Genomic DNA, 27661 nt, shown 5'->3' with positions numbered 1-27661 from the left:
ACATAAGTTATTAATGCTGAGATCATTATGCCGTGGTATCGTAATTTATTGTCGTACATAACTACGGACATCTCGCCCCCTATGAGACTTATCGATAAGCAATTATACTTCTTTAAACTCAACTTTACTTCTATAGTAGAGTTATGTCAGTCGCCTCGGAAATGCTGTTACGGATAGCATCACTTAACGGAATTCCTTCCGCGAGCAACCATTGAAAACACGCGTCAGAGATATGCCCAGGTGAACGCCTCACGTGACCTGTGACGTGTGGGGAATCCCCTTGCCTACAGAACATGGCGTCCCTGGTTACACGGAAGCGAGTGACACGCCCCCGACTATGGGTCTCGGTTGACAAGAAACAAATTGATTATGCATCTGTACCTGGTCAGTCCAGGTAATTAGGTCATTTATTACTTGATGCAAGAGTATGATGTACTTTTAAACCAAGGCATCATAGTGTAAAAATGTAATATATTGTTGACAATGAACAAACACAATTTAACACCACCACAATAGTGCAAATTCGCATAGACGAAGAAATATAATGAAGAATCTACTTTCTTCATTGGTTTTAATAAGCGAAGGGTGTGTAATGTAACATTCCATTGCATGAGATGAATGTGTTTGACAGAATGCTCATAATAATAGATTCAAATAATGAACATGGAATCTGTAATTTTCAGTAAATAATTATGAAATATTATTATTAGAACTGAATGGAAGATGACCTCCAAACTTAACAATTAAATATTTATGAGATAAACGATGAGTGGGAGTTGTTTATTTCTTATATGAGATATCAACATTATTAACAGCCTCTTTAAGGATGATGATAAAATGTTCCAGCTTTTAAAAATATTTACCCAAATTTTAATAATGATGACTCCCTCAATGGAATCTGACCTCGGCAATGTCGAGTCCTTTTGTGCACAGGTGGGTATTTCCCGCATATTGTCACAATCCTCACATCGATTACCTGAACCTTTTCTCCCAATACCGATTGTCATATCTATCCTGCTTTTGGATACAATCGTTCGGCCATCATGTTTATCTCCGTTGTCCAGATACTTCTATGGGGAGTAACTCACCAGACACTCCCCTCTAAAAAATAATGTCCTCCAATATACAACATTATCAAGTTGCGAGTCCATGTTCGAATCTCCAGATATGACGTCATGATAGAACAATGTTTTAAGCCCATTTCTGGTGTCCCCCGCCGTGATATTGCTGGAGTATTGCTAAAGGCGGCCGAAAACCATACTCACTCACTCCTATTACTTCAACACCTAGACTGGTCATTACAACTGTGGAGCTCTAGGGATATAACAGTTCCCCAGTAACCTATGCTAGTTGAGTCTTTGAAAGGCTATGCTAGTTGGATCAGGCTTGGTGACCTGTCAAGGGCATTAGACACTACTCATAATTTCAATCACTAGTTTGTCCAGAATTTATTATTTACCGGTACACACTGCTGTCATATAGCTGGATTAGTTCAGATTATTGCGTTAAACAACATTAACACAAACTCCAACATCGTCATCTCCTTATCTCCTATTCAGCACTCTGTAAGTGTTTGCATACTGAATCAATTATAGTAAGCTATGATTATTACGAACTCAAAGTAACACCAATTTTAGTTCGCTATATCCATCGTTTGTTATATTCATTTCGACCGTCAGACATCTTTTATCAAGTTATTTTACATCATGCTACTCGATAAATAACAAAAGTGTGCACTGTACATGTACACAATATATCCACTTCAATCACTGTGTTACTATTATAAATTGAGGGTGTAATTTGAACACAAGGTGTTAGTACCTTAGAGTAAATCAGTTGCCTTCAATTGTTTGTTGATGCTTTGAATGGCAGCGTTTGGCTGCAGATGTTTTGGTAGGCAGATTGGTGACACGTTAGGAACTCAGCTCAGGGATTAACAGTTTGTTATACACTTGACAAGATAGACACAATTTTATGGATAACAACTTCTTTAATACTGTGAAAAGCGACGTTTCGGTATAGATCCTTATACCATTGTCAAGCAAGACAAAGGTATAAGAGTCTTGCTTGACAACGGTATAAGGATCTATACCGAAACGCGAAACGTCGCTTTTCACAGTATCCATAATATTGTGTCTATCTTGTCATCTGTCAACTTCTAAGTAATGCCTATCAAACAATTTGTTATACACTTAAACAATACCATTGACAGAGTCCACAGGGGACCACAAGGTGAGTTCGCTATATCCGTTATTTTGTTATGAGCATGTTTGTTATATCCATCAACTTTATATGATAAAATATATGGCAAATGGCCGGGACCAAAAGAACAATTCATTATGTCCATCAGTTTGTTATAAGCGTGTTCGTGGTTTACTGTATGTCTCAAACACTTTCATCACATACAAACTGTAACAATTACATAAGCAATACAAAAAGAAAACCTGTGGCGTATAACACATACAAGTGTGTCTCCACCCATTTGTCAGATACCTTAAAATCCCTTATGCTACTGTTGAGCTCTCCCAGCAGCCAATGCCTGCTACCCAAGTGGGTCTAGACTAGGGCTGGGACGAGTCCAAATTTACTACCCGGGTACCCACCCCCTCATACCCTACCCTACCCGGGTACCCACTGTAGGTCTCAGGAGATGTCTCAAAATGTCTTGATTGGGAATTGTTTTAGCATAACCCTGGCAAAATGTATTTAGATACATGTATTAAACAATCTGGTCATGCACACACTGAAGTTGACTTAAGTTATATATTTATTAAACTATATGAAAAATCAGAAGGAATTGGTGCATAGTCAGAAGGAAACGTGAACAGTAGTGACTTGTAGTGTAACCATAGAGTTCCAGATAATTTTAGTCATTAGACAATATATCACGTGACTAACCACGGGTCTGGGTAGTCCTGTGGGTACCCGGGTCCTACTCAGTACCCACCCGACCGGGGTACCCGAGTTACCCATCCCAGCCCTAGTCTCTGACCATTTGTCAGATATCTTAAAATCACAAATGCTACTGTTCAGTTCTCCAAGTTGCCAATGCCCTCTACCTAAGTGGTAAAATGGATTAGTCTGGGTCATACCAAATGGTCAAACCTCATGACAAATTAAGACTTGTAAAAAATAAATGAAAGTATTTTCATTGTGTTTCATAGGTTTTAAAGGTCACATGGATAATTAAACAGGTGAAATGTACTACTACATCAAGGTACATCATTTTGCACTTTGGAATCGATTACTTGAGTCAGCCCAATTTCTGTGAACACAATCTAATACTCGGGTCATTCTGCAGAAAATGGCAAAATGTTGTTACTGACATTCTGGCTAAAACATGCTATTCTTTTGTGTTTTTGAAAACGGTTTTCACTTCTATGTTTCAACACCTTAAATAGGCTATATTAAATCCGCTAAACAAAACAACATATTTTTCATGTTGATTCTGCATCTCATTTTGGATGTTATTAGTTCAACATTCATTTTGCTTTAAACACTTTTTTCGCTGTACTGAGTTGCATCGCTAAGGTTTGTCTGAGATGACATTGAGGTGAAATGGGGTTTTACGTCGCTTTCAAGATTATTGCACTTCTATAGCATCATGAATGCACATGTGTGTGTGTATGGCTACTTTCACTTACTAATGCAGTTTTTATAGTGCTAGCCCATTGAGATGTCATGTCCCTTAAGCTTAACATGAATATCCCACTCAAACGCAGTATACTGACTCCTAGCTGACCAGTCCTTGTTTTAGCCCCTGAATGCCAAACTCCAGGCAGGTCAACAACATATTTTGACATCGTTTGGTATGACATGGGCAGTGATTGAACCCCAGGCACACTATCCAAGCAGACCCTCTAGACCTAGTCTAGACCTGCCATAACCTATGATCATGGGTTTGACTCCCAGATTCATCCTGATAATGTTTCACGGTTTGTTCACTCACTCACTCACTCACTCACTCACTCACTCACTCACCCAAACCCACTCACTCACTCACTCACTCACTCAGATATCATAGATGATAAACGTCATAAATTGCTGATATTTTAGTAGCTGTTGGAAAAGAATCACAGAGATAATTATCACAAGATTTTTACACAAATCAATATATCTGACCATTAAGATAAATAGACTTATCCATCCAAAGTATCACAATTTGAAAGTAATCACATCAGTCAAGTACTCCTTCCACCACATCTCTTTGTATACAGTCCCCCGATGATGTTGTGATGCTGCTGGTATGCATGCTGCTGTATCAGTACATCATTAATGATGTATTCAGGAAGAGGTGGGAGGACATCTGATCTGTTGGCAGTAACAAGGAGAGCGAGGCCAACTGTATAGATTGGTTGAATTATTGATACAAGCTGAAGTGTGACTCTCCATGGAGAACACACACACACACACATACACACACTGGTAAACTGTTATAAAGCCGAGGTAGGAAGCCATGTCCAGGTATAACAGACACAGGTAAGTACTGGTCAGCAGGGACTGGCGTTGTTACTTCATGGGGGATCACAGTGAGAGTAATGCAGTTTGTCTTTGTATTTCATTTGTTTTACAGACGCTGGAGAACCTAATGATGCCCGCAGTGCTTGCCTGGGACCAGTGTCTCTTTTGACTTTAACGACTAATATCATATGATATTATATTATATCAACACATATTTATCTTTATGTGCGCAGAGGCCAATATTCAGCCCCAAATCTGCATTAAATGTCAGTAAACATTCATAAATGGGAATTAAATTCTCAATTCATGTTAAAATGGTATGGCATGGTCGAGGTCACTTGTGTTAACAGGACAAAAAATTGGGATGAGGCTTTATTCTAAAATTTCCTGCCTATAATATTTTGGCCAGCAATATTCTGACAAAAACGGGAGACAGCCTCCTTTCCTGTCTGTCTCGAAATGTATAATAACAAAATATGTTGAAGGTTTGGACGTGATATAAAAAGAAAACAGACAACCTTAACCAGTTATCTTAATCACCAAGACATGGATAAAACATTTCATGTCTTCATGTTCTTCTGTCTTCTAAGCAGCTATCAAAGGTTTCCTCTTTATCACTGTTGGCCAGAGACCTGTGTGTTGGGATAGAACCATACTAGAGATTCTGTCTTACATCATCTGGAAATGGTTTAAATTTAACCAAGACTCTACATTTTTCCTTGTTTCTTTGTTTGTGTGTGTAGATGAAAGTGGTGAGAGTTGGTTGTGGAGTTCATCAGCCTGGTTGCCATGACGAAGAAGAACAAGCAGAGTAAATACCAGACCAGCAGCAGCAGCAAAGTGCGCGTGCTCGAGGATCATCCGCTGAAACATGGCGGGGGGATCTGTCCCACCAACCTCAAGGAACAGAAGGAACGCTTCCTCAGACACGGCAAGACCCCCGACTTCCACCACACCGATAGTTCCGAGGCTGTCCAGGAACTGACCACCAAGTCCAAGGGCCAGATTCGGTTTGATCTTTTGTCAGAAGCAGAATATGTTCTGGAAACTGTCAGGAAGAAGTTTGGTGAGGGAGAGAATTTTTTGGCTCAGGCTTACGGCAAAAGGGTAACACGGATCGAGGCATCTGAGATCGTCACATCTTACCTGGAGGAAAATCTTCTGAATGATGCCCTCACACTGATCTGGTGTAACGACCTTCCATGCAGGTAGGTGATATATGTGGTGTAATGCCCTACCATGCAGGTTGATGATATGTGATATAACGCCCTTCCATGCAGGTAGATGATATGTGGTATAATGCCCTACCATGCAGGTAGATGATATGTGGTGTAATGTCCTACCATGCAGGTAGATGATATGTGGTGTAATGCCCTACCATGTAGGTAAATGATATGTGGTGTAATGCCCTACCATGCAGGTAAATGATATGTGGTATAACGCCCTACCATGCAGGTAGATATGTGGTGTAACATCCTACCATGCAGGTTGATGATATGTGGTGTAATGCCCTACCATGCAGGTAAATGATATGTGGTATAACGCCCTACCATGCAGGTAGATATGTGGTGTAACAACCTACCATGCAGGTTGATGATATGTGGTGTAATGCCCTACCATGCAGGTAAATGATATGTGGTATAACGCCCTACCATGTAGGTAAATGATATGTAGTGTAATGCCCTTCCATGCAGGTTGATGATATGTGGTGTAATGTCCTACCATGCAGGTAGATGATATGTGGTGTAATGCCCTACCATGCAGGTAGATATGTGTGGTATAATGCCCTACCATGCAGGTAGATATGTGTGGTATAGTGCCCTACCATGCAGGTAGATGATATGTGGTATAACGCCCTACCATGCAGGTAGACATGTGTGGTATAATGCCCTACCATGCAGGTAGATGATATGTGATATAACGCCCTACAATGCAGGTAGGTGATATGTGATATAACACCCTACCATGCAGGTAGATATGTGTGGTATAACGCCCTACCATGCAGGTAGATATGTGTGGTATAATGCTCTACAATGCAGGTAGGTAGCTGTGGTATAATGCCCTACCATGCAGGTAGATGATATGTGATATAATGCCCTACCATGCAGGTAGATGATATGTGTGGTATAATGCCCTACCATGCAGGTAGATATGTGTGATATAACACCCTACAATGCGAGTAGATGATATGTGATATAACACCCTACCATGCAGGTAGATATGTGTGGTGTAATGCCCTACCATGCAGGTAGATGATATGTGATATAACGCCCTACAATGCAGGTAGATGATATGTGGTATAACGCCCTACCACGCAGGTAGTTATGTGTGGTATAATGCCCTACTATGCAGGTAGATATGTGTGGTATAATGCCCTACTATGCAGGTAGATATGTGTGGTATAACGCCCTACCACGCAGGTAGATATGTGTGGTATAATGCCCTACTATGCAGGTAGTTATGTGTGGTATAATGCCCTACTATGCAGGTAGATATGTGTGGTATAATGCCCTACTATGCAGGTAGATATGTGTGGTATAACGCCCTACCATGCAGGTAGATGATATGTGATATAACACCCTACCATGCAGGTAGATGATATGTGATATAACGCCCTACCATGCAGGTAGATATGTGTGGTATAACGCCCTACCATGCAGGTAGATATGTGTGGTATCATAGCAGGAGAAATCATGTCCTATCACAACCTGCAGTTGGAGGTGTACAGTTATCACAGGAAGAATGATCCAGTATTTCAAGGTGCTGTGCATTGTTGCAGCACTTTGCAGCCAGGATCCACCGGTTGTGAGTTTGACTCTAAGATAATACCAAATACTATTTCCTTTGTGACAACACCACACCTATGTCACAGGTTTCCCCAAAGCAGTAACATCCTGTGTTGAAAGCAGCGATGATATATCTGAAAAGCAGTCAGTGGCGATAACCATTCACACCAGATGCAGATCCAGATGCGCACCTCACCTTTTGAAGCATACTTATCCTGTTGACATACAAAATAATGTACTGTATTCGACATAATAAGCGCCCAGGGCGCTATCAAAATTAGAAATAGGGGGCTCTTATTAGAATATTATTTTGGTGAAAAACAACAGAGTTCAAAGAGTGTTAATTTCGTGGTTTATGCTGAAACACTTATAAACGACAGATATAATTTTCCAGAATTTAATTGCCCATAATTAAGGGTGCATATAACAAATATATTATGCACGAATAAATAGCCTTGTGTACATTTATCAATCAGAAGGGGTGCTAATTGGGATTGTTCACTAGCCAGTATATTAGCAAATATTGCTTATTAGAGCGGTGCGCTTATTACGTCGAATACGGTAACTATATATTAGGTGTCATGTTTTCAACAAAAATAAGAATTTATTGACTATTTATGGGCTACAATTGCAAATTGTTCCTTAATTATTTCCACACATTTATCATATTTTACGTACAACCCATCCCTTTTCAAAATAGCTGAGCACACACACCCTTTTCCCAAACTGCTTGCAGTCTCACGATGTTGACTCGTGTGTTGCAGTGCCCGGATGGTATGGCAGGGTCCGCTGCTTAAGTGTAACCGCCCAGAGGCCAGGAAATACTCACTGTGGCTCAATGGCTCGTTGGAGAACCCCTACGTCCGGGAACAAGGAATTGGCTGTCTCATGGACCACGAAGTCGGCACACACTTTGTATCCTTCATTTTCAAATAAACCTCATTCTTCTGACCATTCTTCTGACCATGAGGTAACCGCTGAACTGCAGGAATTGTCCAGTAACTACAGCTGCTGTTGGAGATAGTGTTGTTTGAGATATAGTGATGGTTCCATCAAGGTTACAGCTGCTGTTGGAGATAGTGTTGTTTGAGATATAGCGATGGTTCCATCAAGGTTACAGCTGCTGTTGGAGACAGTGTTGTTTGAGATATAGTGATGGTTCCATCAAGGTTACAGCTGCTGTTGGAGACAGTGTTGTTTGAGATATAGTGATGGTTCCATCAAGGTTACAGCTGCTGTTGGAGATAGTGTTGTTTGAGATATAGTGATGGTTCAATCAAGGTTACAGCTGCTGTTGGAGACAGTGTTGTTTGAGATATAGTGATGGTTCAATCAAGGTTACAGCTGCTGTTTGAGACAGTGTTGTTTGAGATATAGTGATGGTTCCATCAAGGTTACAGCTGCTGTTGGAGATAGTGTTGTTTGAGATATAGTGATGGTTCAATCAAGGTTACAGCTGCTGTTGGAGATAGTGTTGTTTGAGGTATAGTGATGGTTTCATCAAGGTTACAGCTGTCCTGATCACCCTTCCTTCAGTTGAAGGACATGAGAGATTGCTCTCTGAAGGATAAACTTTAACTTCAAAACTAAATTTATTTCATTTTGTTTCAAAATATGTTTATATGCCCTAAAGTTATCCATAAATATCACATATGAAATTGAACATTAGCATTTTTAAAATAATATTTGATTGTGGATATTGGTGAAGAACATTTATTTTCAGGGTTATAGAATTCATAAAAGAAAAAATGAAATCATGGTTTCACTCGCCAACTCAATTTTCCAGATCTTTTAACGCCGATTAAAGACTCACCATGTCAAGTTTGCCTTCATTGATTGAACTGAATCTTTTCTTGTGCGCTTCGGGCATGCATTATCATCATCATCATCATCATCATCATCATCATCATCATCATTATTATTACATTCTGCATATGTTGTGTGATTAACCAGTTGTGTGACTATTTTCTTAACCGTTCAAGTTCCGGATGTACAATGATGGCCTTCAGCCATGGTTCTCGGACAGGAAGAGGTTTGGCCTGCGCGGGATGAGCTCATTTGAGGGCATGTGCACCGAAGAAGGTCTGGCGGCCATCCACACCGCACTGCGGGCCAACAGCAACTTCCTGTATCTGCCTGCCCTTGTGTACTGTGAGTACTTGTCATGCAAGGAGTATTTCATTTTAATTTAATCTTCTCTCTGATATAGTCATGACCATCCGTTTTGATATACAGTAGAAAACTGATATAACGAACACGGATAGAACGAATAAACGATGCAACGGAACTGTTACAAAATCCCTGATTTACCTCCCATATATTATCTTATAAAATTGACTACGCACAATCAGCGGTGAATCAACAAAAACATAGCGAATCAGCACAATCAGCGCTGACGATTAAATCTTGTTAAACTTGCATTATGTTATTCTTACCCGTAATTGTAATTGGACTAATCTTGTCTGTAAAACAAAACTTAAACTTATGCAGTTTCACGATTGCAGTCAGCAAAACAAAGCCAGAGCAAAATCACCAACTACACACTCCCCATAAGTAGACCGTGAAATGCTGAATACATATTTGATAAACAAGGATAAAAATGACCTGGGAGTTTAATGTTATTAAAAGAATATTATGAAATGTTATCAATTGAATGCTATGAAGTGATCACTGCAAATACAAGTCAATGCTGCAGTTACGTGTATTGTGTTTTGCTTTATTCAAGATGGCAGATGTTTCCGAGCGTAAACGTATATAACGAACAACGGACAAATGAACTGATTTCTCCAGTCCCTTGTACTTTGTTATCTCCATGTTCTACTGTATGTGTGTACTGGGAGACGTTCCTTCATTGGAACCCATACAGGGTCAGTTACACTGTTGCTTGGTTACAGACACAGCGTGCAAGTCGGCAGAGATGACGTTCAAACAGCTATTTGATCATCTTGGTCGCTACATCTCAAACCGTGAACAGCGTTGGAAACATGTGATGCGTGTAAAACGTGGTCTGTCGGACCCTAACGACCTGGGAGGATACGGCAAGGATCAGTGCTACTTTGAAGGTAGGGGTCAGCACCAAGCTCAAGGTCATACATGGGTTGCGTGTAGGGTATGATCCTTTCCGTAATTCAAGATTGTTGAGAATTTTATAATGAAATAAAATCAGGGTCTAAAATGTGATCTTAACTGTTCTTTTCAACAGATACCATCTTCCTATAGCAAGGGAGTTAACTGACTATAAAAGTCCAGTTTCCACCCTTGCCGAACTAGGCTGCAATTATGGAGTTACATTTTGGCTGGACTAACCAGTCAATGCATAGTCCAATCAAAATCGCATAACGAACTCGACATCTGGTTGGTAAACAACATGGATATCAACGTGCAGATTACGGTCAACTGTAGGATTTGCAAAGCATGTGTACCACCAACTGGGCATCGACAGATGTTTTGCAAATTCTTTCATAATTTTAATCAAGGTGCTCACATGACCCGTTTTATTACAATATAGATCTTGATTATCGAGCAGATTGCCTTGACGGCGCAGCCATTTTGTTTGAAGCAAATGCAAGTGATATGAGTGATGGAATCTGACTGGTCAAAATAATGAGAGACATAGAAGGGGACATAACTCGTAATAGCCGATGATACATATATATTTTTTCTGCCTCATAGCCTTTATCCACCTTATGAAGGAGTTAGTATATACTCCGAAAAGTTGTGTTCCTCTTAATAAAGAAGTTGACATCTATAAATTCTCTTCCTCACAAAAAATATGTTTTGTTGTTTTGCTTCCAGGTGCTGTGCAGATTCTGCGGAATGTCGACTCTATTGACTTCCACTTGCTGATGAGTGGTAAAATCTGTGTAGATGAAATTCCTCGTATTAAGAGAATTGCAAGAATGGATTGTGTCCGAATTCCATGTTTCATGAAAAATGTAGACTTGTACAAACGCAAGCTACGCAATATGGCTGAATTGAATGGCCTCCACATCGAACACCCAAAGATGGCCCCTCCACTTGCCTACCTCAAGCGTCTCAAACAGAGACAAAGTCGAGTCGGTGTTGCCGGATCCTCCAGTGGGACCAGGCGCAAGGTGAGGAAACGGTATAAGAAGAAAAAGTCCTCTGGTAGATTGACTAACACTAAAAGATATGAGGTTAAAATATTTTTACCCCCTGTTGGCATTCAGACCAAACAGGAAGAAAGCAAAAACCACATAGTTGGCAGCAACACAGAGTGCAATAGAACTACTAGGTTAGATAGATTTGTTCCACCACCAGCAAAACTGTCAGGAGTTGATCGGCAGTTGGAGATGTATTCGTCAAGTCCAGTCAGATCTCCGTGTGACAGTAGAGTTTCGTCTAGCCTGTCTGACACCCAGCTGTTCAGAGGGCTACCTCCCTTTCCTTATCGAGTACCGCTTCCGCCAATCAACACACCAAGACGAGGTGAGTCAGACATAGAGATTCAGAATGAGGGTGATGTAAACCATTTGAGTGATGCAGACGTACAGAGTCATGATGAAGCAGATGTACAGAGTCATGATGAAGCAGGCGTACAGAGTCATGATGAAGCAGACGTACAGAGTCAGGATGAAGCAGACGTACAGAGTCAGGATGAGAAGCACCACGATGATGTTGATGAAGCTAGTGAGGTGATCAAGCAGAAGACAGAGCCAAGTTCCTCTAGGACCTCAGGAGATCTTCAGTTTAACAGCTTTTTGTTCCCAGACGTGTTCTTCCCCAATTCCACTGCAAACTTCAACCTCCGAGGTCTCCACATTCGGGATCACAGTGCTGAGTGCTCTGATGCAGTGACATCTGATGATGATGATGATGATGGATCTGAGGATGATGAGATATACTAACAACATCAGCATCATGTAAGAGGTTGCATGTTCAAGATGCCACTGCACTACTTAAACCACTGCATGATTTTATACGCACGCATTACATAGACAGGCTTGCCAATCAGTGTTTACACACTAATCCTACTGAACTCTTTCCTGAGCAGTTAGAGCAGAGTGGGTAAGCCATAGCTAATATTTACATTGCAGATCCTGGGGGCTTGTTGATATTGTATTAATACATATATTAAACATAATAAAACTAATACCATGTATGTTTCATTTGATGACATGCTTATCAAAATAACAATTACATAATGATGGAGCTATTCTACATCTTCAATCTTGATCATATTGCTTTCAAAAACTGATAAATTATTCCTGGCAGGTCTGGCTTCAGAGTGAGTGTTTACAGCGCCCTCTTTTGGTATCAATATAACTAATTTGTCTGTACGATATATTCTAAAATTTAACCTGGGTACTTGACCCCTCATAACCTGACCCTACCTGCTCTAGGTCTCCTGATTTGGGTACAAAATCTCTGATTGGGAATTGTTTTACCGGAGGCCTGAAATAACTATTTTGATAAGAATATAAAACCATCTGATGATGCATACCAGTAGGGCTGGGACGGGTAACTCAGGTACTCGGGTCGGGTGGGCGCTTATTACGTCGAATACGGTATATGTACTCTACTGAAACATGGAAGGGTACAAAGTCAATTATTTCCAACTGACATTAAGGCCAACACTAACAAAGTGGATGATTACAGTTTGTGATTTTTGTGCATGAGGGTAAGAGTATGTTGTGGAATGGTCCGCTAAACTCCAGCTAATACTTGTATATTTCATAACAGAAGTTCATATGACATTGTTTCAACAATGTAAATATCCACATGTTTGTGTGTTCAGAGGATATGCTCTACAATTACTGACATATTGAGTCTTTGTTAGGCATTTTGAAGTTGGGAGAACATGAATACATGACACTTTTTTATGGATAGCAACTTCTGTTATTCTTTGTCATTATATTGTTATCTTTTGTACATTATCAATATTTCATTGGCTTTGTCATTATGTTGCTATCTTTGTGTACATTCATCTCACCTTGTGTTGTGTAAACATCTTGATTTATATAGGGCTGTACTATATATAGTATAGGGCTGGGACGGGTAACTCGGGTACTCGGGTCAGGTGGGTACTGAGTAGGACCCGGGTACCCACAGGACTACCAGGACCCGTGGTTAGTCACGTAATATGTTGTTTAATGACAACAATGATCTAGAACTCTGTGGTTACACTCCAAGTCACCAATGTTCCCATTTCTTCCTGACTATACACCCATTCCTTCTGACTATTATATGTTTGAATAAAGATAAAACTTTAGTCAACTTCAGTGTATGCATGACCAGATCGTTTTATACATGTTACTAAATATATTTTGTCCAGGGCTATGGTCAAACTATTCCAACCAATTGTTCTTTTTTTACCTATCTCTTGAGACCTACAGCGAGAACCCAGGCAGGGACGGGTAATAGGGTGGTGGGTACCCAGGTTGTAAATCTGGATTCGTCCAAGCCCTAATATAGTACTCTATGCACTTGCTAGGCATTCACCTGATGAAGGAGCAAGAAATAGCAAAGCGTCCTACAAAGAATAACAGTTGCTATCCATATAAAAGTGTCATGTATTTGAGTGAGTGAGTGAGTATGGTTTGATGCCGCTTTTAGCAATATTCCAGCAATCCAGCAATATCACGGCGGGGGACACCAGAAATGGGATTCACACATTGTACCCATGTCGGGAATCGAACCCGGGTCTTCGGCGTGAAGAGCGAACGCTTTAACCACTAGGCTACCCGACCGCCCCGTCATGTATTTGAACTGACATATTGTTAAGATGATGTATGACCAACTCCCTCTCGGTTTACTTTACTGTCAGGTGCTGTATAGATCTCATGTTATCCCTGGACACTGATTGCTGAGACATATCAATAGATACAAACCGCCTAAACTGACTCAAGATGAAACATACCTCAGATGCTACATCTCATTGTATTTTCTGTTGTTTCAGGTGTGTTTATGCTGGCCATTCAAGTTTCTGGGCAACTAGGGACAATAGTTAGAGAGCTGGAGATGCATCTTATCAAGGATATTCATCAGTTTGATCTATGAGGAAAAATTCTCAAAGAGGTCGAGCAGTCCATGAATAAGGAAGATATTTCAACATTTGAGTTTGAATTTGTAAACATTTGGATTTGAAACAAGAATAAAGTTCAAGATCTGAAAGAATATTTTCCTATCAGCGAACAGATAATTTTTATCTTTGTTGGCTAGAGATACGTCTTTCCAGGGAACTGATACAAGGGTAATTTTTCTCATATATGGGTATGATACATTTATTGTTTGAAATCTATGTTATAGTGTGATGTTTGTCTTTTTAACTACATTTATGTTATGGAAACGCCTAAGATACCTCATAAGCAATGGGTTCTTGGTATTTTATGCGCCACTAATGAAATTTATATAATCAGTTGTCAGGGCAGCAGCTCCAAGATCCCATACTGCAGCCTCTGGTTTGCAGGGGCAAGGCGTTTGGTGCTGACTTGTTGTTGTTGTTGTTGTTTAACTTGATGTAGATGTGTTTACTGGTGTGAGTTTATATGGTGTGAAAGACTAAATGTATTTGACTGATGTGATAGAGTCTGCTGTTGTTTCATACCATCACAGTGAACTAACCCTGCATTTGTAAGCCAAACTTGTAATTCCATACATTTCAAACAGTTACATGAAAGTTGGCAATATATGAAAATATAAGAGTGGTGCTTAGCCATTTTCAAGGTATATATACATATATACATACTATAGTATTATGAAAGAGTCAGGTGTTCTGTAACTTGTTTTGAGTAGTATGTACGATTTGCTAAAATGGAATGATTGTGAATGATTTAGTCCAGAGATTGGACTAGTTACTGGATACCTAGCACCCATGTGGCTTGTGTGCTGTAACACCAGTCAACCAGGCTCTCATATTAACGAAGTTCTAATTTATTTTCTTTGTTTCTTAAATATATTATTTACAATGTTATTTTCGTATCATTTTGCTCTTTGTATTGACCTTGTGATCAAGTGTGTGTTTCAAATAACCAAATCATATCCTATTCCATCCAAAGCTAATGTCTAATGCTGAATAATTCCAGCTGGTAAATGTGGAATTACGTAAGCCAAAGACATATGAAAGGAATGAATAATTGTAAGCTTGGAATTGATGATGTTGGCAATATTTCTATCAAACAATGACAAACAAGACAGTGTTACTTTAAATCTATAAAATAATTAAGACCAAGAGTCATTATCAGGAGATGACATATCCCCCCAGTCTGGTGCAATTCGGAAATGGAGTTTGGCTACTTACACCCTACTTGGAGTGAGTGAGTGAGTTGGGTTTAACGCCGCTTTTAACAGTATTCCAGTTATATCGCGGCGTGTCAGCTTAATGTGGGAGGAAAGCCTGAAGTGATGCAGGTCTCAGACGTTTACCACTTCGGTGAAACCCATGAGCACAGGTATGGTGCTGACAAACCTAGAAACATAATCGGGGCAAACCGGGATTCAAACCCACAATCATTGGTTTCTGGCGTGCCCAAGGGACGCAACAGCGAATCACGGCGCCTTAGACGACTGGGCCACCCGTGCCCCCCACCTCACTTTGATGCCTTCAGTGCTGTTCAGTATTTTTCAATATCCCAAAAGGCCCTAGTTCACCAATAGATAGATCTGTATAGCAACTTTCAACAAGAAATAGTCAACAGTTTAGGAGTTCTGCTCCAGAAAATGGATGGATGGACAGACGGACATGCTGATTGCTATATCATAATAATGATAAAAAAGACAAAGCAATTAGCATGACTACTTTGGGAAGGTAGTACCGCTTGTCTCACTTTGACACATTTATTGCCACAGCAATCACAACTATCAGCGCTCCATCAGAATGAGATGGCACCATCTTGTCTCTCAGAGCTGCTCCTCCCACACCTTCCATAAAGATCCAATAGATCAGAAAACCTTCGTCTTCTTACAGCTCCTCAGTATAAACCTTCTCTATGTGGACAGATCTCTTAGCTTCCTTGCTCCAGGGGCGGTTGGGTAGCCTAGTGGTTAAAGCATTCGCTCGTTAGCGGAAGACCCGGGTTCAGTTCCCGACATGGGTACAATGTGTGAAGCCCATTTCTGGTGTCGCCCGCCGTGATATTGCTGAAATATTGCTAAAAGCGGTGTAAAACCATACTCACTCACTCACTCACTCACTCCTTGCTCCACAGTTGTGGACTGATCCTCCTCTTCTGATCAAGTTATCTTCATCAAGTCGCATCTGTTCCAAATTTTCTACTCCTGCCATGCAGCGCTTTGAGCCTGCATCTTGTGGATGGGCTCCAGCGCATTACAAATACACACATTATATTATCATTATCAAAAATATTCACCGATTGACATCCAACACTACCCCTTGAAGGGATGTACAGCTTCATTTAGAAAAATAAAATCTGCTGATATAAGTGCCATTTCTGTGTTTGTTTGTAATTTTCAGATTTTTATTTATTACTTTTCAATTTTTAAAATAGTTAGATGTTATTCATATCATGTCTCAAAATATTTAGATTGTTTTGTTTCCAGAAAGTTATATGTGGATTGTGATGAATATATAATTATTATAATTATTTTTATGCTGTTCTGTGATGAATCGTGTACTATCATTGACGTGGAACATTCTGTGCCAAAACTTTACCCTTTTTTAGAGGAATAAACTTTTGTAATATATTTGTTATAGTTTTTTATATACATTAGACAAGGGGTGTTGGGTGTATTTGTGAAGATATAAGTGGGTCCACACAAAACTTTCTCATGTGTGAAATATACATGAATCCAAGAATCTAAGGTCCTGGAATTCCCTGTGCCGAGTTGTGTCCTTTAGGGGGGCCTAAACCTGTGACCATGGGTTGGAATCCCAGCTTGCCCTGATTATGTTTCTGTGTTTGTCAGCACACACCCTTGCTTGTGGGTTTCACCAAAGTGAAAATAGGTCTGCATCACTTCTGGCTTTCCTCCCACCTTGTTGACACGCTGTGACATAATTGACATAATATTCAAAGCATTGCTAAACCCAATTCACTCACTCACTCACTCGCTCGACCATGTTCCAAGCTGTAATCTCAGCTGGTTATTTAGAGTTTGTGCAGCACTGTTAAACAAGAAGAAGTGTATGTTAATCATGCATGTTCAGTCTCCACACAATGAGGAGATTGTCTAACTAGTCCCGTCAGCATGACTGTGGGTGTCCGAGCCTTCTATGGCAGGTTGAGATCTGTCTGGCAAACAGACTGATGAAGCTGAAGACGATGCATAGCAACAGCAAGCCATTTGAGGTCAAGGGGAGATAACACAACAGGGATATTGTCTTCTTCATCCTGGTACACTGACCAGTCTCAGTGGCAGAAGCAAGGATCTGACTATGCATATCATGAAGCTGACACTTGACACTTTGTCTCAAGGGTGGAAACTGGACTTTTACAATCAGTTAACTCCCTTGCCTCAGGAAGATGATGACCAACGACTCCCAATACTTCTTCATTCATCACTTTATTAATTACAACTCCCATTAGTTGATACTTGTATTAAATAACAATTGAACTTTATGGCTCAACAGAAATCTTTATGGTCTTTTGTTAACACTCACTTGTCTTGAATCATAAATAACTTGACAAATGCTCAGTGATCCGTGAGTTACAAAACTTCCCTGTATGTCTATATATTTGCTAACTCTTTACATGTGGCAGCACATGGTCCTGTCTACAGCGCACAGGTCACAAATGAATTGAAGTAAAGCATCGTTGGATGTGATGAGAAATTGGGTGGGTGACCACATTCAGCAGCTTGCCTCCTGATAGTTTCTGGTGCTTAGGTCCTGCCCCATACTGTAGCTCACATGGTGCCTCCATAGGCAGGTGACTTTGTTCAAAATATGCCACTGTTAACCTAGCAGTGAAAGGGTACCTGGTAGGATGAGATAGTCATGTAACTGTTAACCTCCTAGTGCCTCATGGCAAACTGGGTTCATACTCCCTAGGGAGCTGAGAATGAAAATCAAGTGCACACTGATCCACTGATTGGGGTCATAATGTAGCGCTTTCAGCACGCTTTAGTGTGTGGATTTGATGCATTATAAATATGCACATTATAATAAATATCCACATTATTATACATATGCACATTATTACATTATTACATACCCCGGACTGAACAACTACCAAAGAACACTTCAACACATGCAAAGACCCAAACATCATTGATTAGATACTTGTTATTCACAATCATACAAAAGAGATATGCACTACAAAATATATATCTGCATCTTGACAATCTTGAGGAAACATGTTTTGCATCACTAGATATACACAGTATAGGGTGTACACAATATATAATGAACTTTCAACATCACTATCAAGAACAAGTCTTCATATCATATGTCAACCATTATCCCTGCATAATACTCCATGTCTGGTGCATATTCCATATGCATTGGCAATATTGCATGACGAAACTGAATGTAAATTCATGCACTGCTAACACCCAGTAAACCAGGCAGAAAGGTCACAAGGCAACCAGACACCCTTGCTTGAAGGCTATAATGTATCGGCAGGGTTATTCTCGTTATCGTGAACATCTGCTCTCACTGCATGTATGGCATAGTTGATGCTGGTGTCCTTGATCCAAGACCATCTCTTGGACAGCGGATTGTACATCATGCCGTGAAGGAGGCGGGCACTCATGTCATCTGCAGATGGAATGCAACCAGTATTTATGCACATGAGATTATTTTTTAATTGACAAAGTTAATTTCACCGAGCCATTGTTACATTTATATTGGTTGGTTGGTTGGTTTGTTGTTTTACACTGCACTCAGCAATATTTCAGCTATATGACAGCGGCCTGTAAATAATCGAGTCTGGACTAGACAATCCAGTGATTGATATCAAGAGCATCGGTCAACACAATTGGGATCGATGACATGCATCATCCGAGTCAGCGAGCCTGACCACCCGATCCCGTTAGTTGCCTTTTACGACAAGCATAGTCACCTTTTATGGCAAGCATTGGTTGCTGAAGACCTATTCTACCTCGGAATTTACATTCATGTACCGGTAGTCAATACACCAGATAGTAGCGATTCCCTTCTATCTGGATGTACATTGTAAACCAGTTGATATTTTATATACTGCTCAAAAAAGTTAATGGCCACTCGATTCATGGCCTGACAGATTAACCATAGTAATACAAAAGAATTGGGTGATCCTTTACTTCTTTTGAGTAGTACACATCTATACAAAGAACTAAACTCTTATAAAATGATGAATGACGAAAGGGCAATGGACACATAGGTACATGTTTGAATGCATGACCAAATATGAGTTGGACATTACACTGATTTTTAACATACTAGCTTATCACAGTGTGTCAGCATAATATGGGAGACGAGTCACAGATATTCAATGCTTGGTGAAACCTACCAGCACGGGTAAAGTACTGACATAACTGGGATAAATGTGGATTCAAACACACATTCTGTGGATAATGACACAACAAAGTAGGGCTTGGACTGGTTACTCGGGTACCCTGGTACCCACAGGACTACCCGGACCTGTGATTAGTCACGTGCTAGATTGTTTAATGACAAAAAGTATCTAGAACTCTATGGTTACACTACAAGTCAAAAATGTTCGCATTTCTTTCTCACTAGGCACCCATTCCTTCTGACTTTTCATATCTTAGAATAAAGATATAACTTGAGTCAACTTCAGTGTATGCATGACCAGATTGTTTAATACATGTACCTAAATATGTTTTGCCAGTGCCCAATCAGACATTTTGTACCTATCTCTTGAGACCTACAGTGGGTACCTGGGTAGGGTCAGGTAGTAGGGGGATGGGTACCTGGGTAGTAAATTCAGACTCGTTTTAGACCACTGGACCCACTGGTGCCCGATCAAGGCCAGGGTTTGAAATTGATACAAGTCTGCTAGTCTGACACTTGAAAGGACAAGTGACATTAATTTTCCTTGAGTACTACCATTTACTATTAGGTAGATGGCAACTCTGAAACATAATTTTTGAGGACTAGTTGGTTGGTTTGTTGTTTAACGCTGCACTCAGCAATATTCCAGCTAAATGGCAGCGGTCTGTAAATAATCGAGTCTGGACCAGACAATCCAGTGCTTAAGATCATGAGCTTTGATCCACGCAATTGGGATCGATGACATGTATCAACCAAGTCAGCGAGTCTGACCACCCGATCTTGTTAGTCACCTCTTACGACAAGCATAGTCGCCTTTTACGGCAAGCATAGGTTGCTGAAGACCTATTCTACCCCGGAGCTTGACGGGTCTTGTGGACTAGTGAAAGCCTAAGCTCTGAGACACCTGTTGAGGAAGACTCACTCTGGGTCAGCATGAACTGGAGATCCTGGGGGTCGATGAACTTGTTCCAGTCATGAGTTCCTGGAGACACAAGCCTAAATAGCCTCTCGGCTGCCATTACGCCAAGCATGTAGGAGATGTATGTCTTATTCAGGGTTGTTATGAAAAGTGACCCTCCAGGCTGAAACGTAATATGAATTTGCTCAGGATATAAATACAGCAAGGTTCTCAGGAAACTGTTCTGATACACAAACTTTTCCAAATACACAATCAAACCAAGGTCTAGATAATAGTCATGATATAGATAATAAATCACTTTTTTTTCAGTTTTACCTTGTCCGTAAAAGGTAGACAAATGATCCCAATACCTACATCACTGCCTATCTTGAGGAATCTGTAACAGGTAAACAACCTACCTTGACAAGTCTGTAACAGGTGAACAACAGACCAGGTACAACATGGTATTGCTACCAACAACACAACCTACCTTGACGAGTCTGCAGCAGGAGGAGAGAAATGCAGGGGCATCAGCAACGTGCTCCACTACTTCGGAAGCAACAACAGCATCCATCTTGCCTTCCTCTGTTCCAACTAGGTCTTCCACTGTTGCATGAATATACTTCACATTGGGGGCTATGGCTGGGTCATACATTAGGTGGGCCTGGGCAATTTTGATGTTTTCCTCAGATGCTTCCACACCTATGACAAAAGCTCCCAGTCTTGCCAGAGGCTGAATTAGAAGGAAATGTGTTTGACTAAGGTTATCAGAGTTGTATGTAAAACTACATCTGTATAAAGACACCACTACAACTACAGGGTCTAGAGGTCTGTGATCCTAAAATACCTAAAACATAAAAGTATTTTTGGGATGGATGAATGAATATTTATTAAGGGATAATAATCCTCTTATAAAGTAGTAGTTACTAAATTTTCAATACTCTAGCTTTGTTTTGTTTACCCCAAACTTGGCCATTGACTGACATGTGAATTTGCACGAGGTTGTCCGAGTTGCATTTCACCTGTCAATCAATGGCCACAAAAGTGTGATGTAAACAGAAAAAGCATGAGTATTGGTTGAAGTCACTAATTTGTACCATACCCACTACACTAAATGATGCACCTAAGGCAGAGAAGATATGACCACAACGCAGGAACCATTTTGCACTGTAGACGTTAAAATATGACGTCACCATCTTAATTTAAAAGAAATGGTTTTAGACAACTTGTACATGTACACTACACAATATGGCTGCAGTGAATTCGTTGTGGGGCAATGATATTAACAACATAACATTCTCCCAAATTGCAACTTCAACAGATAAGGATGCCATGAAATACTATTTGCAAGAAATGTGGGACGACAATCTTGATGAGGGGCATGGTCTAAGATTTGGTGGTTTGTTGTTTAATGCCGCACTCAGCAATATTCCAGCTATACGACAATGGTCCATAAATAATAGTCTGGACCAGACAATCTAGTGATTGACATCATGTGTATCGAACTACGCAATTGGGATACGATGATATGCATCAAACAAGTCAGCGCGACCGACCTCCTGATCGCGTTAGTTGTCTCTTATGACAAGCATAGTCGCCTTTTACGGCATGCATGGGTTGCTGAAGACTTATTCTACCCCGGATCTGCGGGGTGTAAGAAAATGTGTGATTAAGACCAAAAGGACCGACACGTGTCCATGGTACAATAGAAAGCATTTTCATCTGTTGCTATCCTAAGCAGTGTGTCATGATACATGCTTATTACCATACGTATGATTGCTTCTGTCCCTACACTCTGCTCCAAAATCTATTTACCTCAGCAAGAATTCCCCCTCCACTGCCGACATCAAGAATTGTGCAGCCAGCCAATGGTTTAGTAGTGGGAGGAGCATTTCTCTTCATCAAAGCATCTCGTATGAGGGGCACTCTTAGTTCATTCATAGTGTGTAAGGCCTCGAACTCGCCACTCTCGTCCCACCATAACTCTGCAAGTGCAGAAAATTTTTCCACTTCCTCTTCATCAATGGTTGTCTGAGCCGTTGGTCTCTGAGGCTTTTCTGTATGGTGTTGATTCAATCTGAAACAAATCCAAGCCATAATGTTTATCATAAGATGCATATTTCTAATTTCTATTCCTGCTTTAATATTCTGAAAAAACTAAACTGATCAAGGACAAATACTGATTGACTTAAAATATACAGGCATTGACTGTATTTGTTTGATCAAATGATTCAAAAAGCAAAAATACTTTTAATTTCTACACTAGGTTAACAACTAAACGAGTTCTGAGTTGTCTGGAATGTCATGCAGGATCTACTTAGAAGGGTGAAATCAGATTGGCTTGATCTTGGAGAATGACATTCAGTGGTTTCTGTGCTAATTTTAGTTACTCAAGTCAAACGTGTGGGAGTTGGGTCAATATGCATTTCCTTATACTGTGAGTGAGTTGGGTTTAACGCCGCTTTTAACAGTATTCCAGTTACATCATGGCATGTCAGCTTAATGTGGGAGGAAAGCCCGAAGTGATGCAGGTCTCAGACGTTTACCACTTCGGTGAAACCCACGAGCACAGGTATGGTGCTGACAAACCTAGAAACATAATCGGGGCAAACCGGGATTCGAACCCACAATCATAAGTTTCTGGCGTGCCCAAGGGACTCAACTCTGCACAGCGAATCGTGGCGCCTTTGACGACTGGGCCACCCATGCCCCTTTCCTTATACTGTCATGTGACCACTTCTTTACCGATTCAAACTGGGGACATTTTTATATATTTGAAAAAATATAACTTAAACTAGATAGACAAAACCATACAGAGGCTAAACAAATATGACACTAATCTTTCACTGACTTGTAAGCATGGATTGCTATTAAAAGACTGTCAATTAACAATGGCCAATTGACAATTTTATCTTTTTATCTAGGCCAACAAATAAAGTATTTTATTAACGTATCAATCAGCCAATTTGTGAACAGATCAATCAAAAGTTGTGAATGGTTCAGCCCCTCCATTTTGTGAAAGAGTATCTGTGTGAACAAGATCGTCTAAAGTTTATCATTTAAAATGTATTTCCTGCTCTCCAAAGCATTGTTTTATATGCAGAGATTAAGATAACCGTGTGTATTTTCTCGTAAACTAAGCCGGAGATAGCAATCAGCTGAGCACACGTTTCCTCCCAATCTACCGGTGATTCAGTTAAAATGTACCCAATGATACAACTTCCAAGAATTTTGATGCAATGGTCGGAAGAAATTGTATCTGAAATTATCATTTTATCCGGAATAATATATTCCAATATCGTGTTATTTTAGTTTCAGTTTCCACCATATATACTTAAAATTATAAGAACCATAAGCCTAGCACTTGGTACGGATGGTATGCAGGATATTTTTTACGTATGTAACGATTTGGACCAGTCACCATAGGGACTTCCCGGGCAACATGTATTTCGATTTCAAAAACGTTATGTTGACATTTAATAGTCAAACTGCCTCAAATATGACTTTTAGCGAGTCATGGATACAGCATTTATGATATGTGTATCCATTCTCTTGCAACAAAATTTTGTTTCAAGGCGTCAATAGCGGTAATCATGGTAATCAGATCGTGGTTGCTGTAAATACATAACGGTGAGTTGGCGATCGACCGATCACTTCGCATACGATTTTGCCACAATTATTGTAAACATCATTATAATTATTGAATGAAATATTGAATAAAATTAATCAAATATATTGCAAACTCTAGTCCAGACAAACAATGAACAATTTTTTTTATCACCAGATATTATAATGATAGGGTTAAATTGCATACTTCAGTTCGGATTTATTGACTGGTATTTCCGGTGTTACGTGATTGCGGTGATCAGCTGATAATGTTTTCTGAGATAGGGGAAAACATTGTGTCATTGGAAAACTTGAGTTTATTAAAAATCTTAGTAAATTTTGGGAGCCAGGCTTTACCACGCGCTATAACCGAAGTGCGCAATAACAAGGGAACACTATACATAACAACTAAATGCAAATGTCCGATTGGGATTTAAAATTTTCCAGACCCCTGGTCTAAACCTAAACCAACCATTGACAATAGTATAATCTTAGTCAGGCCATCACTCCCACTGACCTCATTTACACCTGTGTAACAATGAGTAACATCAGCATGATGTGTTTTACCTGCACAACAACTGTGTTTAAGAGAAACTCATGACATCGGAGTTACAACTGCCTGACAAATGCCCCGTGAATGCTGTGTATGAATCTCAAAGTATTGCTGGCCAGTTTAAATAAGTTGGGCTAGCTAGCCTTGAAAGTTACAAGCCAGTTTCAAATTTCACTTGCTTACAAATGTGACTGTTTAGTTTTTGTCCTTACAATGTCTGACATGGATAGTCAAAGTTTGTTAAGTAACACAGGTTGTGATTGGTTAATACGCTATTTGAAGGAGGCGTAGCCTAAATGCAAATGTCCGATTGGGATTTTAAATTTTCCAGACCCCTGGTCTAAACCTAAACCAACCATTGACAATAGTATAATCTTAGTCAGGCCATCACTCCCACTGACCTCATTTACACCTGTGTAACAATGAGTAACATCAGCATGATGTGTTTTACCTGCACAACACCTGTGTTTATGAGAAACTCATGACATCGGAGTTACACCTGCCTGACCAATGCCCTGTGAATGCTGTGTATGAATCTCAAAGTATTGCTGGCCAGTTGGGCTAGCCTTGAAAGTTACAAGCCAGTTTCAAATTTCACTTGCTTACAAGTGTGACTGTTTAGTTTTCGTCCTTACAATGTCTGACATGGATAGTCAAAGTTTGTTAAGTAACACAGGTTGTGATTGGTTAAACTACAAATTACAATCAATCAATACATATTTGTTACACACATTGTAACAGTGTCAACTGGCACTCAAACAAGATGAGAGAGGATAACTCAATAATCTTGCTACATAGATTCATTATGGATATTTCTTAATATTTTTCTATTCTTGATAGATCAACTAATATGGGAGAATTTTTTTTAGTTTAATCAACTGAGATGTGTGCACAAATACAATTGTTATTAAAATTTCAGTAGTCAGACAGTCTTGCAACATTTCAGAACCTTTAGCCCGACTGCAATTTAGGACCTACCTTTAGAATACATTACCACACACAATACAGTACCACAAACTTTTCAAACACGTGACAATACCCTATGACGTAATTTGTAGTATTTTGTTGCCAGTCACACCGGCAAAACAATAATATATTGGCGCTGAACACATCCAAATATCGCTAGTGTTAGGGTAGGTTACCCTGAACTCTATCCTTAGCCCTCGGATCCCCTTTACGATCAACCACCCCTTTTTGATCTTTAGGGTTAGGTCCCCTTTTAGTGGCTATTAGATCTTGAATTCTGTCCTTAGCCCTTGGATCCCCTTTACGATCAACCACCCCTTTTTGATCTTTAGGGTTAGGTCCCCTTTTAGTGGCTATTAGATCTTGAATTCTGTCCTTAGCCCCTGGATCCCCTTTACGATCAATCATCCCTTCACGATCATTAGGGTTTGGTAAATCTACCCGTTTAGTTTCTATTATAGATTCTATAGCGGCTCCTAATATTCTTCACACAAAAACATCGAGTAAAAAGAATGAAATGGTTTTGTGTTGAATACTTTGGCTACTGGAAACTGTCCTGGAACATTCACACAAGCCACTTTCACCGGCTACATTTTTTCAGTACTGATTCAAAAGCGAACTCACCCTTGTGTCGTCACTAGCCATGCACATGCCTCCCTCGTTCCTTACTATTATCCACATCATCCTTACAGTGTTCCCTACCACACTTTTCTGTCACAAAATCCACCCGACGAATTATTAAATAACACGTCATTCATGCTTACTCGAGAGTTTGACGTCCGACGCCTGGAGCCGTTTTCAGTTCGCGCCTTATCAGATCATTCCTCGCCACTTGGTATCTTGTAGATTACGGAATGGGACGAGTGTGCCAAATGGCATCGGGATCATTCGTAAGTGTTGACAGACTAAAGTCACGAGACACCATGCCTACCTGTAACCTTCCTAAGGGTAAGTCACCTATTCGAACCTTTTCGTTCAGTTCCATAACGTCATAGGCATGACTAGGTAAATTTGCACTTTGTTCATAGTGTGGACGTAGCTCAGTTAGTTAGCTGTCGGGCTAACAATTCGAAGGTCGCGAGTTCGCGTCCAACGGATTCTCACAAAAACTGGTTGCTTGTCTTTGAGACATGTAACCTACGGCAGAGACCGTCCTCACGAGAAGTTGTGGAACTGTATTCTAAAGGTGCTCCCATTTATGGTAGGCACTGGCCGGCTGGCAGGCAGCTATTTAGCATGTTTAGCAAACTGCATGCATGACATCCGTGTGACACATGCACAATGACGATGGGTTACACTGTAACACTTGCATGACAAATGACTCTCCTTGACACCCAAGTGAAACATACACAAACCCATGCAGATTTGACTCTTCAAGCAGGCCTTACTGTAGGTTAAATTACACCTGCGCAACATGTTTTCGATAAGTCAAGCTGGGTCTAAGTACATATGCATGTTGAGTGAATGTATAGTACCATAGTTTACCACTGACTACTCGCTTGCATTGAGAATATTTAGCAACTAAATAGCGAGGTGAGCCTACCTGGGCAGAGACGTCGAAATACTTCTGTTTTTCACCGATTGGTTGTAGACGTGTATTTGTCTAAAAAGCAAGGACAAGTTTTGTGTGTAACGTTTCTGCGAGTATTTGATTGTACCCAAAAATTTCTGACAAGCTTTACATAAATACATGTCGATGTATCCACTCTACGTATTGATGCAAACACATACACACTGTCTCGGAAAGTCTGTAATAGACAGCGTGCAGACGAATCAAATTTACGGAAGTCTGCAAAAACCGGAAAACGTTTCATATAGTATTTTCCGCTATACCATTAACATTCTGGCGTTTTCATGATCAATTCCCTGGGTTTTTACTACATAAAATTAAAACAATTACAGATATACTTCATATAGATACTACTTGTAATAACAAGAACGTCATACTCTAAGCATAATTGTCATACATGTTTAAT

The 27661-nt window shown here is 40.1% G+C and overlaps 2 protein-coding genes across 3 annotated transcripts; one reads left to right on the top strand and one right to left on the bottom strand.

The window, feature by feature from the left end:
* The first annotated feature begins 310 nt into the window (after positions 1 to 310).
* On the top strand, positions 311 to 14700 carry LOC139474487 (microtubule-associated tyrosine carboxypeptidase 1-like). 2 transcript variants are annotated; one of them, XM_071257530.1, is made up of 7 exons: positions 311 to 394; positions 5205 to 5669; positions 8012 to 8162; positions 9230 to 9398; positions 10142 to 10309; positions 11043 to 11696; positions 14167 to 14700. In XM_071257530.1, exons 2-7 carry the CDS (start codon positions 5251 to 5253, stop codon positions 14265 to 14267), a joined length of 1662 nt encoding a protein of 553 aa, XP_071113631.1. In that variant the 5' UTR covers positions 311 to 394; positions 5205 to 5250; the 3' UTR covers positions 14268 to 14700. The 2 variants fall into 2 exon arrangements, with proteins under 2 accessions (XP_071113631.1, XP_071113630.1); XM_071257529.1 differs by having other exon boundaries at positions 11043 to 12130; positions 14167 to 14246.
* Positions 14701 to 17758: 3058 nt separating this feature from the next.
* LOC139474604 (ubiquinone biosynthesis O-methyltransferase, mitochondrial-like) lies at positions 17759 to 27454 on the bottom strand. Its single transcript, XM_071257677.1, has 5 exons — positions 27229 to 27454; positions 22376 to 22637; positions 21051 to 21293; positions 20585 to 20744; positions 17759 to 18924 (listed from the first exon to the last, which is right to left on the bottom strand). The coding sequence occupies exons 1-5, from the start codon at positions 27375 to 27377 to the stop codon at positions 18773 to 18775; spliced, it is 966 nt and encodes a 321-aa protein (XP_071113778.1). The 5' UTR covers positions 27378 to 27454; the 3' UTR covers positions 17759 to 18772.
* Positions 27455 to 27661: the final 207 nt, after the last annotated feature.

Source organism: Haliotis cracherodii, unplaced genomic scaffold (assembly GCF_022045235.1).
Source record: "Haliotis cracherodii isolate W230 unplaced genomic scaffold, xgHalCrac1.p SCAF_3, whole genome shotgun sequence".
Classification (NCBI taxonomy): domain Eukaryota; kingdom Metazoa; phylum Mollusca; class Gastropoda; order Lepetellida; family Haliotidae; genus Haliotis; species Haliotis cracherodii.
This window is presented reverse-complemented; position numbering and strand designations above follow the sequence as displayed.

What these genes read in the sequence shown, in the direction of transcription:
- LOC139474487 (XM_071257529.1), top strand. Translation starts at nt 5,251, where the DNA reads ATGACGAAGAAGAACAAGCAGAGTAAATACCAGACCAGCAGCAGCAGC. An exon ending in TGTAACGACCTTCCATGCAG is followed by an intron (nt 5,670 to 8,011) that starts GTAGGTGATATA and finishes CGTGTGTTGCAG; the next exon opens with TGCCCGGATGGTATGGCAGG. An exon ending in ACGAAGTCGGCACACACTTT is followed by an intron (nt 8,163 to 9,229) that starts GTATCCTTCATT and finishes TAACCGTTCAAG; the next exon opens with TTCCGGATGTACAATGATGG.
- LOC139474604 (XM_071257677.1), bottom strand. Translation starts at nt 27,377, where the DNA reads ATGTATTTATGTAAAGCTTGTCAGAAATTTTTGGGTACAATCAAATAC. An exon ending in GAGGGGGAATTCTTGCTGAG is followed by an intron (nt 21,294 to 22,375) that starts GTAAATAGATTT and finishes CTTCTAATTCAG; the next exon opens with CCTCTGGCAAGACTGGGAGC. An exon ending in CCAGTTCATGCTGACCCAGA is followed by an intron (nt 18,925 to 20,584) that starts GTGAGTCTTCCT and finishes TTCCATCTGCAG; the next exon opens with ATGACATGAGTGCCCGCCTC.